At 47.6% G+C, this 16501-nt stretch overlaps 1 protein-coding gene across 1 annotated transcript in view; it reads right to left on the reverse strand.

Annotated features, from left to right (window-relative positions):
• LOC144149814 (uncharacterized) overlaps positions 1-16501 on the reverse strand; it is a 43582-nt gene that overhangs the window by 2023 nt on the left and 25058 nt on the right. Inside the window, exons 4-5 of the mRNA XM_077681468.1 lie at positions 9843-9985; positions 1821-1870 (exon numbers count right to left, since the gene is read on the reverse strand). Of these exons, the coding sequence (XP_077537594.1) occupies positions 1821-1870; positions 9843-9985 (193 nt within the window). The remainder of the gene's footprint in view (positions 1-1820; positions 1871-9842; positions 9986-16501) is intronic.

Consider the following 16501-nt stretch of genomic DNA (forward strand, 5'->3'; position numbering starts at 1 on the left):
ACAAAAACACTGCTGTTTGCCACAAGTATCCAGTACTCACACCCCCCCCAAAAGGATCAATATTCCTCGGAAACAACTAGACAAGTTAGTTTTGTACACTGTGCATTCAGTAACTGCTCCTTCTACAAAAGAAAAAGTTTTCCTGCCTAAGCAACTGCCTCATCTATGCCTAAAACTTGCACAAATGTCACGCATCTCACCGGCCTGACCTTTTCTTTAATACCAGGCGTGACAACGCCGCTTTTCTGGTTCACAAGTGTGGGGGAAAAAAATAAAAAGAAAAGAAAAGACATCCCTACGGGCAGAATGTAACATCAATAATAAAATTCAGGTCATCCACAATTCAGCTTTCATAATGCCTCACTCCCATTGGTCAAGGTAATGCACTGACATTAGATAAATTTTTGTTACCAAATTAAGGACACAAGTGGAATGACAAGAGCTTGATGCGACCACCAAGTGATACTTCAGCTAATGAAGCTAGCAAAAAAAAAAAAAAAAAAAAAAAGTTCATTGTTTTTTTTCTTTTCCCCCCACTCAACAATCGCACCGACAAGCTTTGGTTCTGACCTATTTGGTTAGGGCATCGCGCTTGAACGACAACCAACTTTCCTAGCAAATAATTGCACCACAGTGCGGTGAATGCTGCCCTGATGTTTTTGTTTCGTGTTCTCCGCAATGTCCCCACTAGCCTCTTGCACGCGAAGTGACACCACAGCTGGTTGGCGTACTCTCAATGCCTCAAAAGTTGGAAGATACAAAAAGGAGCCAAGCCAAGCACAACGGCACAGCCGGCTTTGATACCCTCCCGAGGTCTTTCTCGCTGACTGGCCTCAAACACTAAAGTGACTCGTCTGTTGCCCAAAAAAACACTCAGCTGCAACAGGAAAACTTGAGGAGAGAAACGAGGAGAGAACTACCAAGAAAAGGGTGACACCTTACAGTTTCATACTAAGTTATAATAGAGGGAAATCTGGCACCAGTATCTACGTGAGCCACGCATCAGCGAGGATGCCGTTGTGTTCCGGGCAGAAACGTTTCAACTGCTCTTGGCATGGCTCATGAACCGGCTAAAAAGCTATCTATGGCTAAGAAAAAAAAAAAAAAAAATTATTGTGAAAGTTTAGAGTTGTTTTATCAATAGAATAGTGGAGCTCCGGGAGATTTATTCATCAGGAAATTTTTAGAAGGTTGATGTAAGAAAAATAATGTGACCTTCCTTTTCTTTTTTTGCGATTTAGACTATAGGAGCGAAAAAAAAAAAAAAGCCACACGGATAGCCAAGCCAAGTCGGTGAGGAACACTGCCAGCTACGACTGCATGCTGTTGTGGCACCCACAACAGCACGCAATCGCAGCTACAGATTTCCCTCAGTACCTATTAGTAAGACACTCCACGGTAACACCTGCAGAAACAAACTGTTCCTTTGACCAATCCCTGAAGCCTGGCCTTCATCTAACAATCTCAGCGCAGTAAAAACGCATCATTGTTTTAAAGAGCCACGAACTAAAAAAACAAACAAATATCGAAGACACTGAAAAGAAGACACGCGTAGTTGCCTCTGCAGCCGATACAACAGGCACGGCGTCTCGGCTAAACAGGCCAAGTAAGTCTGCCCCAAACAACAACAAGTGTCAACAAGAGGGATGCTGAGAGAAGAAACAGCGCACCCCCTCGCTCGCACTACGGAGCGCGAGGAGCAGAGAGGGATGGGGGAGGAGGGAGGGGGAGTTACAGTGGAAAAAGAGATGCTGGCGTCAGTCGGTCCGTGTACCCAACATGGCGTCCGCAAGCTCCTTGAAGATGGCGCCGCCACTTACTCGACGTCGTCTTCGACGAGCGGGGGACCTCCGGTGCTGTCGGCCAAGCGCTGCGCACACGAGACAGACAAAGAAGCAACCCCGTCAACAATATGCACTGCGCTCATTTCAAACTTAACCTCTCCTTTCCAAGTTATTGACTGCCGTCATAGCAGGTTCAAAGGCCAACTAGCGATATTGTATATATATGTATGTGTTTACGACACAAGGGCATTGAGGCCAAAGAGCGCCACGTTAGAGTGAGTGGTTTTTCAGACACTAAAATAAAATTTGAAAGGACGTGAGAGGGCTGAAAAATAAATTATTGGTATGGGTGTGTAAAAGGCCAAAACGTTGTCAAAAATGTAAAGATCCTGGCATATACCATCTTGGAATTACGCGCGGTAGGTAATAAGCTTTGAAAACCCAATATCTTGAATGTAAGTTAAAAGGCGATTCGTGGGAAACATAGGTTCATCTGCTTAAAATAGCGAAGGGTGCAGGGGTATGGCATATCTACAAATCTCGGGAAAGTGACGGCGTCTAGTGTCCTCTAATCCTGAACATCAAATTAATATATGGAGAACTGAGAGCCGTCCTCCACATTGGTTGCATGCTGGTGGTTGTGTGCTTGAGCACGAGTGCCATACATGTGGCTAATTCTCAGTCTGCATAGATATAGCGATATTGCGGGGGACGCTTGTAACTTTCTAAGAATGCGAATGCGAAAGCCTCGCCTGACCTTCTGCTGACTTTGATCGTGCACTTTCTGTTAAACTTTTCGGCCGCAGCCGTCACCCTTTGACCAGCCCCTGGGCTGGTCATTCCATTCGATAGCCATGGCAAGGAGCACCGTAAGCTCGTTCCGCTAGCTGGCCATCGCAGCAGCCTCCTGCTCACTCCCTCTCAAGGCAGCTCGTGTAGCATGAGCGGCAGCAGCCTATCATCCACTGGTGCAGCTGCTTCTGCTTCCTGGCGTGCGATCCCACCTCCAGTTTTTCCCGACCACCCGCTGTACCTCACAGCGCATGTGCTTGAAACATAGCAATTGAAGGCGTCCGCTTTGAATGTTTCATATCTTTTTTTTTATTACGTCAGCTGTCGGTGCAGAGACTGCTGCTTATTTATGGCTATTGCTTATCTACTATCATTTACAGCACAGTTTTTTTTAAACAATAAAATGGATTGCCAGGTGTCCTTAGAGGATTCCATCAGGAGGCCATAAATGGTTATCATCCATTGAAGGCCATCTCCCACCACATTTGTCTCCAAAGCGTAACTGAATGCATAACAGGAAAGGTCTTCATAACAGCCTCAGCATTGACTATGAAGGGATCAAACACTCTATGGGCCACGAGATGGTGCTGTAGTCTTCCGCGAAAGCAGCGGACTCATTGCTGCCATAGTGCACACACCACCCCACACTACATGTGTGAAAACAGGCATAAAAATGTCAAATAACCATCTGCAAAACCACTCTGACTGAACTCAGGTCCAAAGCACCTCAAGACAGTTAGTCTCGATTTTTAGATGCGAAGCATCTCGTGCTCTCGGCTCCGTCATCCGTCGTCTGTCCGTCCGCACCTCTCCCCCTACACTATAAAAAAAGAAATAGTTAGCGGCGCCCGGTTTCGATCCCATGACTCTCTGGCCGCAACGGGAGGTACGTGGCGCTCTTCCCACTGCGCTACAAAACCGAGACAGGAGCATGTGCTACGAACGCGCCTTATGTCCTTGACTCATTCAAACTACGTCAAGAAGCTACTGATACAACGAAGGCACGCGAAGCTGAACGTCAACGGAAAAGACAAACTGAAAACTTTAGAGGAGGATGTTGAATTTCCCGCGGGAAAGCTGCGGCGGGAAGCGCCACGTGCCTCGCAGCTCAACCAGAGAAGAGGACGAAGAGGGCGGGCAGCGGGGTAGGAGCGTGAGCACGCAATAAAGAAAGACGAGAACCAGGAGGTGTTCGATCAGGTAACGCTGGTGTCGGTCTCTTCGCTGTCTCTACATGGGGGTTCACACTACGTTCCAATTCGTGCTTCGATAAATGAAACAACATAACGGCAACGCAATGGAACCTACACGGAACCCCTATGATGCTTCGCATCCTCCTCATGGTTCCCCGCGAGAAGATGGTGTAATTTTTTTTTGCTTTTAGCAGTTCCCAAAAGCTACCATAAGTCATGACTGACAAAGTGCCCATTTCTCGAACACGGCTGCCTTCTCTAGACAAATTCTGCAGATGCCTACGTTCTGCTCTTGTTTTCGCATGCATCTGTTCCCTCTATCCAAGTCAAACACATCCACCGACGGTTAGCAGTTGCTCATGACATATCTAGATCGACAAGTTTTTGCTGTGACATAAGGGTTGCCTCACCAAAACAGATTGTTGGGCAAGTTAGTGCACACTTGCTCTAAAAATAGGAGTGCGAAAAACACAACACAGAACAAACACTTGTCCAATCGTGCTTCCTCTGTGCCAAAGTGTTTTTTGCGCGCTAATTTTTAGATTAAGGGTTGCCCTAGAGCGTCTTTTTCTTTTCATGGGCACAACATTCTTTGAAGCTTAGGTCTCTGTATCCATCACAAGCACTCTGGAATGCAGAAGCGTCTTTTACAAGGACAACGCTAAAATATAACTTGGCTATCCACATGCGCAGCTTTCAAACAGGCACACTACTTCCAACCAGTACACTATCAAGCTTACCAAATTCCACAACAGAAAGGAAGGATTTATGTCAAGGTTAAAAGAAAATTCCCTTGTGCTGTTTAACCTGGCAGTAAGTTGTCCAACGTGAACAAAAAACCTCCAGTTTGAAAGAAAAAGAACATGTCCCATGGAAGATCGAACCTGGGTACCTCGCATTCTGAAACTGACGGCTATCTGATTGAGCTATCATCGCATTCCAGGCGCACAGAATTGTTTCCGTTGGGTTATTTGTAGCGTTGGCTTCGGAGTTCACGTGAGCGTACACTCGCATAGGCCTCACTGCCACAACCAAGCCGCTCCGAGTCGCTTGTAACAGCAGAGGTGTTTGAGCTAGGCCCAGTGACGTGGTGTCATCCAGGCTTGTGCCGTGTTAGCAGCCCGTGTTAGCAGCTCGTCACGCGTAAACTTTCCCTAGAAACGAACTGCGCCATTTGCAGAGCTATGATGGCCGTGCTGTGAAATTGATTTCCAAGGTCGAGAGCTGCAGCTGGGAAGGGCTACCAGGAGCGCGGTCAAAGGTCAGGAAATAATTTACATCATCTCGGAACCCAGCTCCCCCTGAAGTCTCCCACCCCTGGGGACTTCTGAGAAATTTCTCAGAGTCATACCCAGACATCAGAAGACGGTTCCGAGCATGCTTCTACCTCACACAAATTCCCCCGAAGGGCTGCAATCATAAGACTTCCCTGCCGGCTTCGTTTTGCAGCAACAATTCAGGGTACAACTACCAACAACGCGTTTCTATCGAGAAAGTGCCGCCAAAGGCTGGTGCAGGTTCTGCCGCACGCACCTGCACGCACGGAGCAGCGGCGGCCGCCCAACACCCTTTCATCTGCGGTGGTGCTGCGCCCCTCGTGGTAGCCTTTGTCCCCAAACGAAAACCAGAAAAGCATTGAAGGACTGTGGTCATACCCTGTACACTGATCCCTACCCTGGAGCATTCAATGTGGCATACCATATTTTCCCGCGTATAACCCACACCAAATACAAAAATACAAAAAGTAGGGGTGCGGATAAATATGCTGCGGGGTGTTTCCTTCAGTGCAGCTTCACGGCAATGCACGCTGTGCGTGAAGCTGCACTGCGCATTGGGTTGTGAAGATGACCTCGTGTACAAGTGACGATTGCAGCTTCGTCTTTGAGTTCGCGGTGGTTTTATCAAAGAATGCCTCCCCAACTAGCCCAGCTTGCAACCCTCCGATAGCTCTAGCGACGGCAGTGACACTGAGTGAATAGTGACTTTCGCCTTGCAGTCAGTGTATTCGACTTGCTAAATGTACGCTTTTTCTGCCTACATAGCATGTGATGCGTTGCTTGAGCAGTAGCTTTGGTGCAGCCTTTCCTGTATCAAATGTGCGGCAATACGCAAGAATATTTTTCGTTTCTTTTCGGGCGGGCTAAAAGTAAGTGGGGGTGCGGATTATATGCAGGGGCGGGTTATACATGCAAGAATACGGTAAATTCTACGAACATGCTAGGAGAGCGGCACTGTGTACGAGGCGAAATTGGAGTCGGGGGTGAACACGTCTCAAAGCATTTAATACTGGATCAGTCTGTCTTGATGCGAGCGGCCGCGAACACCGAGTCGTCTGCGAGCGTGCCAACGGGGCAAATGGGGGAAGCCGCGTCCGCAGCTAGGAACTTCTTGGGGACATCACCACACATCTCAGAGAACCTGCAGAAACTAGCAGAAATCAACATCAGGGGCCCCAGCAAAACCCCACCCTCCCAACAGCACCTTTCGTCACCTCTGTAAAAAAAAGTGCTCCAATGGGTGGTCAGCGGTCATTCAAGTGGAAGAGAAGGAGAGCAAATGCGCAGCTTCTGTGGGGTCACTCTCAAACCGTTAATTCCACGATTTTGTTCCGCATATGCCTTAAATGGTAATTAAGCCTTCCCGCTTCACTCCCCGAAATAGCAGTTCATTTCCCGTCTTCTAGTTGTGTGGAGAGTCATACCTGGCTGAAGTTGATACGAAATGCATAATGATTTGCAAGGCTGCACTAGGTTTTGTTTTTCTATCCCCCGTACAAGCCTTAGTGTGTTTCTTTCCAACTTGCAGACCCTTTATAATTACGTGGCTCTATTCAACTTTTTTTGCTTCTTACTCCAAGGCATCAGAGTGCAGGCAGGCATTTAGTGACTAGGCGCCTTGCACTACATCTAAAGCACAAGTGGCGCCAGAAATTTTTGAATCGCGGTTTCGCAAGTTTTCTACGACTTGCATATTTGCATATTCGAAACGAATCTGCAACCACTGAGGCCAGACATCTACATGATGCAGGGCAAAACCAGCCTGCGACTACCGCTACAGTAAAACCGCATTGCAAGAGACACTCAAGGGACCCAGAAAAGGTGTCTCTCGAATGATTATGAGGTTAACATGCCGACGCTACACAAGCGATGAGGCATGCGTAGTGGAGGTCTCCGGATTAACTTTGACCACCTGGGGATCTTTAACGTGCGCCAAAATCTCGAACACACTAGCTTTTAACCTCCATCAGAAAACAGCCGCCGGGACCGGAAATCGAACCCGCATCCTTGGGCGCAGCAGCACAATGTCTTACCCACTGGGCCCCCACGGCGGGTAAAAGAAAAATGTCTCTTGTAGTCAAGGTCTCTTGTATGTGACATTGCTAAAATGACGAGTGCGAAAATCAATCAGACCGTCTTAATTCAAATGTCTTATACAACCGAGTACATTATGTAACAGCGTCTCTTGTAACACGGTTTTAACTGTATCAATTTAACTGTATCAATTTACTTAAAGGCCAACTGCACTCAAATTTCACCTCAACCAAATTTATTTTTGATCAGGGTGTCTAGCAAATTGCCTAATTCAATTTCCCTGACTTTTCCTTCCATGACCATTTTAAACGAAATTCCCTGACCTATACAGCAGATGGTCCGTGAAGCATATAAAAAGCGTAGCGACAACACATTCTATCGCAGGGAAAAACACATTTGTTGCAAGTGCCCTAATTCTCAAAATGTACTTTGATTAACTTCGGTTTGTTCAGTTTGAGCAGAAAACGCCTCACGCGGTTCACGCTAAACCATGTCATGTTCCTTTTTTATCATGTAATTTTGGCACCTGATGTCATAGGAAAGAAGTTCTTTCAAGATTAGCTCCCAAAAAGCGCTGCCTTTTAAAACTCGCTGGAAAAAAAAAAAAAAAAAAAAAAAAGCGCATTGTGCGAGTGATTTGGGCACCACCTACATCGTCCCTCTGCGCAAGTGCACCCAGCAACCTAAGCCAGCTGCGAGCTGCGTGACCCGCACGGCGAGTCTCTGCACGTGATTCATGCGCGGTATATTTTTACGGCTGCGTCGACAATTTCGTGCCTGCGGTCACTCCTTTCCTGCACAAGCAAGTGCGTTGGTGCCTTGAATAGCATTTTAAAGAGCGGTTAAAAGCGGTCGTTGAAGCTCAAAATTCCCCGCCTTTTCCCTGTTTTCCCGGTCGCTATACTCCGTTTCTCATACATCAAGTGCAACGCTGTAAAGCTAGCGCTCTTGTTTGCGCTGTGTGCTTCCGCGACCAAAAGTAATGGGGGTTGCTTGCGGTGAGCCAGAAACAATAAATGCTTCGCCGGCAACCTTAAAGCATGAATATTTATCATCAGCTTGACAAATAAAAACGCGCGTGTTGCCGGACAAACGATCGAAATATGCGAGTTTGCGTTTTATGTCTGTCGCTTTCGTATCAGGTTTTCGCTCTCCGCGCAACCTTGAACGCCGGTTTTTGTTTACTCTTTGTTAATCACAAAAAAGGATATAACTCTTGCTTCCGCGGGGAAAGATTGTAGTGAAGAAACAAATAAATCACGCACAAGAATTCACAAAAACGTTGCATATATTCGGACTGGAAAGGCGTGAATAAGAAATCTAAAACATGTATTATGCGTTTCTGTGCCATAAATCAGTATTCTAAGGGGTACAGAAATCTGCTTTCTGGCCTTTCCCATGAATAACAAATGATGCGTTATTCGCACCAAGTGCATCGGGCTACTCCACAGCGCAGTGTGAAAGTCGGTTCCAAACTATTTCGGTAAAAACTGAACCCGTTGCTCTGCTGGCGGCCTGGTACAATCAATAACATGCTCAGTGTTTTAAGAGGAGCCCAGAAAGAAGTATATCATCAGGGCAACGCCGAAAACGAAAGTTGAAAGTGAACACTTGTTGGTAGTTCAGCCTGGTTGGAGCAGCTGTGCTAACTAATCAATGAATTAACACGTTTTTCTTACACAAAGGTCTCGCTAGAATCAACGAATTAAACCGACAATGCTGCCGAATCGCGACAAAATCGCCATTGCTGGTCAAACATCGGTGCGAGCTTGTTTCGGCCAGCACAAATGAACACGGTATGCATCCAATGAACACATACGTGCAGTTCATTCCCGCATGCGCGTAGTGTTTACGTTCCTGGGAACGAAATGAGATTTAGAATTGAACTCACAGAAAATGTGATAAAAAATTAAAAAAAAAAAAAAAATGTCGGAACGCGGTTTCGAACCCATGTACTTCAAGATTCAGCGTCTTCTCTCCAGACCGACGCGTTAGACCACACGGCCACAAAACCGCGCGGAGCGATACACCTTCTTTCTTTGCGGACTACTTGTGTAGCCTTCACAGCGTTGCATTTGATGTATGAAACGGAGTACAGGCACCCTGTTGATGCGTAGTAAATACCCCCAAATCAGCTGGGACACAAGTGGTAGCCCTCTGAAACACCTCGTTAATCAGTCAAAAGCGCTTATAAAAGCTTCGCCGCAGACCACGCTGCACCTGCCGGCGAATCGCGTAAACAGCCGCATGCGCCTGTGACGTTCCAGCCGACGAGGGCTTCTTCTTCTGGCCAGCCATGCAGCTGGAGAAGCGGTCGAGCTCTGCTGTGCACGCTTCACCCATTTTCTGCTCCGTAAGCGTCTAGAGCTTGCGCGCTGACTTTCTCCCAAGCTGGCGACCGCCCAGGCCGCTCGCTGGACGGTTGCAACGTCACTGCAATGGCCGCGCTCTCCTCGGTTTCAAAATCGCCAACTTTTGCTGGCCGCTTGCGGCGTTCACGCGCGTATTTCAGCTGTTGTATTTTGCATGTTGCTGTCTTTTTAAGCAGACTGTACGAAAATAGGGTTTTCAAGTGGCCGAAATTTTGAGTGCAGTTGGCCTTTAAGCCTGACGTGGTCAGTGAAGTTGCCGGTCATACTTTCCCTTAGTGCATATGGCTGTACGGCCTCCACGAGTAGAGACGCTCCTCTATTTGCATTGCTCAGAGGCGGGCATACGATAGCGCAGGAGAGCAAGCACGAGAACGAGAGCAAGCTGCCCACCTGGGAGACCACGGGAAGGCGCTGCAGGAGCAGGTGGAAGACGTGCGGGGGCAGCGTCTGCTGCAGCACCTGCAGCAGCTGCTGCGGCTGGCCACACACGGCCACGGCACTGCTCAGGTGCTCCACGCCGTTCTCAACGTCGCCTGGCAGGAGAGAAGACGCGCAAATCTCCGTCACTTTACAGATTCCGGCGGCGTAAACAAACTCCGTAACAAACCTCTACGAGCAAGACAGCGGACGATTAAAGCGGAGAGTTGGGCGAGTTGGTTGCTGCTGACTAATGAACTCGTGCTTCTAGCGAACTTTAGCACGGGACGAAGAAAAGACGAAACACACGCTAGGCTTCAACTTGATTTATGCAAAAGGGAAGAGGAAAACACACACATATGTACATGATTCGAGAAAACAAAAACAAACAAGCACATGATTCCGCAGAGATGAAACGGCGCAATGTTTACACTCGCTCTTATCACTTTTCCATTGATGCACAGACAACGCCTGGTCACATTACAGGACATGATCTTCACCGACACGTGTGCACACCAGTCGCCGACTGCGCATGATCATGGGACACCCCCTCTCTTACCAAAAAGTGGATTTCATGTGCTTGTTTGTTTTTGTTTTTTCAAATCATGTACATATATGCGTGTTTTTCTGTTCCCTTTTGCATAAACCAAGTTGAAGTCTAGCGTGTGTTTCGTCTTTATTCGTCCTGTGCTAAAGTTCGTAAAAGTATGAGTTCATAAGACAGCGGACGGACACAAAAAGAGAGAGAGAGAGGAGAAGAAGGAGGAGGAGATGGGGTAAACTAGTGCTGAAAATCGACCCGATTTAGGGGCCCGCTAGGAAGGAAAGCTGAACAGCTTTCTCAGAAGCTTCACAGTTGAAGAAAAATTCATCCTGGGCTAGGATTCAAACCCGGGACCATTGAGCATCTAGGGCAGCCACTCCACCAAATGAACTACCTCAAAGGCTAGCCATTTGCAATGTGAGAGCGAATTGATCGACAGGTGTTAATCGACAAGATTTATGGGGGGGGGCATGATGGTGGTCCCGAATTCGAATCCTGGCCCAGGAGGAACTTTTCAACTGCGAAGTTACTGAGAAGGCTGTACACAGCTTTTCTTTGTAGTCGTAACATTGCACTGAGGTGGTTGTCAAGTTTTCCTTTGCAGAAACTAGTGCTGGCAATGGCATTGGCTACACCAGCAAACAATTGCTATACTGGCATCACCTGTGCAGGTACCCAGAGCCTGGTCATTTATAGCTAAACAAACAGCTGGAACATTCATCCTTATCATGAGCTGGCTGCACAACGAAAGCCTTTCCACGGCTCGTCGTGCTGAGCCGAGTTTTGTGCCCATAAAATTCAAACTTAAACGTCTCAACGCACTAGCCCTTTACCAGTACAGCTGTCTAGCCTGCGCTTTGCTTGTTATGACTACCCGGTTCAGGCAGTCATGGTGTCCCTCATATGGGACACTATCACGGCCAATGTGGTGTCCAGCCATATGGGCCAAGGAAGGTTCCGACCTTGGTAACAATGGTCCCATCATCGGGTGCTATGGCTGCAATTTAACAGCGAAGGTTCTGTTCCTCTGTCACACAGCAGATCTAATGGCACTTCGAGCAAATGTCATTCACTCTAAACATCATTGATTCGGCGCTGAACGAGAAACCGAACGACATTTGAGGCAAATGACATTTAGCGGCTAAGTGAGGTTCGGGAGTTCGTTCAGTAGACAAATGAGTAGCCTCGACCGCAGTGGCGCATCACTAGACAAGAAAGTTCAGTAATACACCAAAGAATACTGTTTCTGAAAACTGTTAGTAAACATATTTTACCCTTAATGTATTTTTTCAAACAAAGAAAGACAAACGAGTACTATCAAAAAAAAGAAAACCTCATCCCCAATGGGCGCGCTGCCTTAATACAAATTTTTCGTGGACTTGTCTCAGCTTGCAATGTCTACTTATGTCACCTAAACTGGTGATTGCCTTATTTCTATTTTCAAAAAGTAATCGTTCGTTATGTTTTAAAAATATGTTATGTATGAAAACACTGTAGACGCACTTAAAATATAATTTTGTGGTTTTGTGAGCTTGCCTATCGTCACCGCTATCACTCTCAAATGACATTTGTTTTGCCGTGTAGACACGCACAGCCAAATTGAATGTCATTAACAGCTAATGTCATTCACTTTGAATTCCATTAGATTTGCCGTTTGACAGGGGTATAAGCTTCACAATTCAACCACACGTACACAAACGCAAATTAAGTCTGGCACAATTTCGCTGACCACATACCACGTGATGGTACCAGGGGTGAGACAGCCCAAACAGATTTGGGAGCAGTTTTCGGAGCAGCAAAATTTCGATTTTGGAGCAGAAGAATCTTGATTTGGAGCAGTTAGGGACATTTAATACATCGTCTTGTGAGCTTAAAAAATCATTATTTCAGCAATTTGCAGGGTCAAGTGCACATTTCAATCAGTTTTGAATACACAGAACACTCAAACAGCCTTACCTGAAAGAGTTTTTAAGAGTATCACAAAGTACTAACTGCACTACCTTTTTTCTAACTGGTGATATTGTGTTGCGCCTGCACGCAACACTGACAACAAAACTGCCGTTAACATTAGAGTTTTAGCAGTCCGTCTGTTCTGTTGGTTACTTTGTTACCGGGTTTACCGGACCGGTCTGCGCCTGCACGCGCGGAAGGGCGAGGAGGCGAGGAGGCGCGGACAAGGCGAAGGCAGGTCCGCGGAACTAATCCCCCTACGGCTACGAATGCCCAAGTGCTCAGACGAGTCCCGGTGAGCACGGTAACTATGTACACGACAGAACAGACGGACTGCTAAAACTCTTATCAAATTTAAAGGCCAACTGCACTCAAATTTCACGTGGACCAAATTTATTTTTAATGCGTAGTGAGTACCCTCAAATCAGCTGGGACGCAAGTGGTAGCCCCATAACACGCCTCGTTAATCAGTCAGAAGCGTTTTAAAAAGCTCCGCCGCAGACCACGCTGCACCTACCGGCGGATCGCGTAAACAGCCATGACGCGCCTGTGACGTTCCAGCCGACGGGGGCTTCTTCCTCTGGCCAGCCACGCAGCTGTAGAACCGGTCGAGCTCTGCTGCGGGCGCTTCACCCATGTGCTACCCGTGCGCACGTAGAGCTTGCGCGCAGACATTCCCCCGAGCTGGTGACCGTCCGGCCGCTCGCTGGACGGCTGCAACGTCACTACAATGGCCGCGCTCTCCTCGGTTTCGGTTTCAAAATCGCTGTTTTTTGCTGGCCGCTTGCGGCGTCCACGCGCGTATTTCAGATGTCGTATTTCGCGTGTTGCCTTCTTTTCAAGCAGACTATACGAAAATAGCGTTTTCAAGAGGTCGAAATTTTGAGTGCAGTTGGCCTTTAACGGCCCCGCAATTGTAGCGTTTTTTTGCTGTTTTAATGCTAAAGTTATTATTTTTGTAATCCCAGGCTGCGTTGTACAAACGACTGTAGTCACGGCAACAGTTGAGCAGCTTCGAGCTAACGGTTGCATAGCCCAACCAGCCTACCCGTTTCAGTCCCCGGGGCGCAGGTTCACCCTATGGTCATTTGAGTAGCGTTATTGTTTAGCCACCCAGATTTTGGCATTAAATTTCACTTTGCATACATCAAGTGTTATAGTCGCGTGCTATGGCAACCGTATAGCCCTGCAGCTATTGAGCGCTGCCTGAACAGGTCGCGGCGCCGCAGCAAAGCGCGCCCGCAACTTTCGTGTCGACAGTTCCATCCCCGAGGCTCGCAATCGCGCATCGAAGCACACCAACACCTCAACATTTTACAACAGCACAACAAGCCAAAAAATTACTTCCCGAACCTGGTTATAGACGCGCGCACCGCGTTTCGCAGTCAAGGACAAACCACGCTGAAGTCGTAGGCCCCACATTTAAATGAACTTTTTTTCGAGCCGCCCAACTTCCCGTAATCTGGCACCAATCTCAAACCATATCCTTGCGTTAACGTCACTGTTCAGATCCACAACAGATAGAATTAATAGACTGGAACTCAGGTGATAGCGTAAAATAAACCAAGGAAAATATCGGCTATACGCACTGATCGCGTTGGTAGCAGCCGATCAGGCGGCGGCCATGTTTGGTGCCACAGCGATGCCTAATCGAGAAGGCCGTTTCTGCGAACCCGGACGGAATTAAGCGAATCGAGTTTTAGAAGCTATCGCTTGCTTCGTTTCAGTCTTTCTATTTCTGCCATTTCTGCGTTTGCGATCGACCGACGATAAAAGCGGTGACCGGGATATGCGGGAGGCTTTTGTCCCCGCCGAAACTGACATGAGCATCAAAATCCGTGCCGTTGAGGCTCTTCTGGAGCAGTTTGGCGCAATTTTCGCCATTTTCATGCTTTTGGAGCATCTTGGCGCAGGAAAATGGAATTGTATCAGAAAGGCGCAATATGCGCAGCTGTCTCACCCCTGTGGTACGGAAATGGCCCTAACACACAGCACCCCTCTGTTCCCAACCCCCGACCAGCTCGCTGCCCTAAGGTCAATAACACCTAATTGCACAGGCCCACCCAGCGGTGAAACCTCTTGGCTTTCTGGACTGAAAAAAAGCCACAGACCATTCTTCTCGTTTTCCCTGGATCAAATACATGTTTCGCTCCCTCTCATTTTGGTAAAGGGGACGTCTTTTTCTGAATTCCATTTCTTCAAAACGCACCGCCTCGTCAATTCGGCATTAAGCTAAATGCAGGGTTGTTAACAAAGCACACCCGAAAGAAAGACTGCATGGGCTGCAGTCCTACAAATCAGGAGTCGATGTAAAGCAGTCCCCAACCACTGCTGATCTGCAATTCCACACAACCAAATCCAACATAGCTGCCCATAAGGTAGATTCGAAGATAAGTGGAACAATATGTTCACCTTTCACTCAATTGATTCATTGATTGTAGGGTTTAACGCACCGACACAACGCAGGCAATGAGGCGCGCCGTAGTGGAAGGGCTCCGGATTAATTTTGACCACCTGGGGATCTTTAATGTGCGCCCAAAATCTCAAAAACACGGGTATTTTTGCTTTTCGCCTCTATTAGAAAAGCGGCCGCCGCGGCCGGAAATCGAACCCGCGACCTTGTGCTCAGCAGCACGCCTTAGCCAATAAGCCACAGCGGCGGGTACCTTTCACTCAAGCTGGATCAAAATAGGGCCTCATCAGTGCTTCAATGAAGGTGCATCATAGGCCGATCCACCAAGTACAGGGCAACATTAGTTAAAGGAGCACTGACACCAATGACACTGACACTGACACCAAAGGAGCACTGACACTGACACCTGCGACGCAAAGAACATAGTTCAATTGGATCTCATTTATCGTGCCGACGGAGCAGCGCGCCGAGCGGCACTCAGCAAATGGTAATCAGCGTGGCATCACTTCAGGAGAGGAAAAAGAAGTGACGCGACAGCGCTCGTCAAAAGCTCGTGACGTCACTTCACGCGCGCAGCCCCACGAGCGGCGAGCGGGCGCAACACCCTCTCAAGCGGGCGCCGGTGACGTCCGCACAAAGCGGTGAGGTCAGGCAGGGAGTTTGTCATATGCGCCGTTCGGGATGAAAGTGCGGGAATTTGAAACAAACGATTTTCAGGCCGTTCAGTGTAATTAACTGTCACGCGCTGAAGTATTTGAAGTGCTGTTTCAGGTTGGCCAGACCATTAAGCATTGATAAAAGCAATAAAAGTGTAGCATAAAATTTTCGTGTCAGTGTTCCTTTAAGAAAGAGCGGACTACTGCCCTCTTGGACTTTGAATCCGTAACAAGAAGGTGCTTAGTACGATGGTTTACTAGGAACATAAGCAACAGTAGAAAACATTCCATGCGTAGCTGCACAAGCTCGCATAGTGAATTGGGGGAGGCAGACTTCATCCCACCACTTAACTAATCACACTTTAGATCCCCCACAGCTAAACAAAGATCAAGGGGGGAACCAGGGTAGGCCATATTAGCAGAACACTTCTGCCCCACAATTTGCACAATAGTACAGTCTTTGTCAAAATTTTCTGGGCCACGACAACTGTTTCGAAGACTTCACAGAAGAAGCTTAATGTTCAAGTGCGAACAAACTAATTTATGATGGTTAGAAAGAAAGGGGCAACTTCGTCTGGCATAAACCATTTGCGCCACACGAGCAGTATTCTTGCATTTTGAATTCTTTGTGCCCTATAAACACCTGGCAAGGCCTAGAACCTTTCGACAAAGACTGTACACCACAAAGTAATGCACCACGGACATTACAACCCGGGCAATGGCTCTTGGCGACCGAATACAGCCTTCAGTGGTTCGCAAGCAGTGCGTTTGGAGACAAATCCAGAGAAGCATGTAAAATTAACGACACGTATGTAAAATTAACGACACCGGCTAACACCAAGTTCTCGCAAACCTGAGCAGCGCTTTTGGAGTCAAATTTAGAGAGGTACGTAAAATTTACGACACTGGTTAACACTAACTTCTGGCAAACTTGCATCCGCCTAAAAGCAGGAATATTTTCAATGTGCCAAGCTGAGGCAACGGTCAAAACAAAGTGGGAAATTTTTCTTGTTTGGAAACGAAAGCTCCAGGCAAAGAATACGAGAATTCACTTCACACGAGGGGCACC

Source organism: Haemaphysalis longicornis, unplaced genomic scaffold (genome assembly GCF_048455015.1).
Source record: "Haemaphysalis longicornis isolate Haplotype H1 unplaced genomic scaffold, Haemaphysalis longicornis Haplotype H1 scaffold_8, whole genome shotgun sequence".
Lineage (NCBI taxonomy): Eukaryota > Metazoa > Arthropoda > Arachnida > Ixodida > Ixodidae > Haemaphysalis > Haemaphysalis longicornis.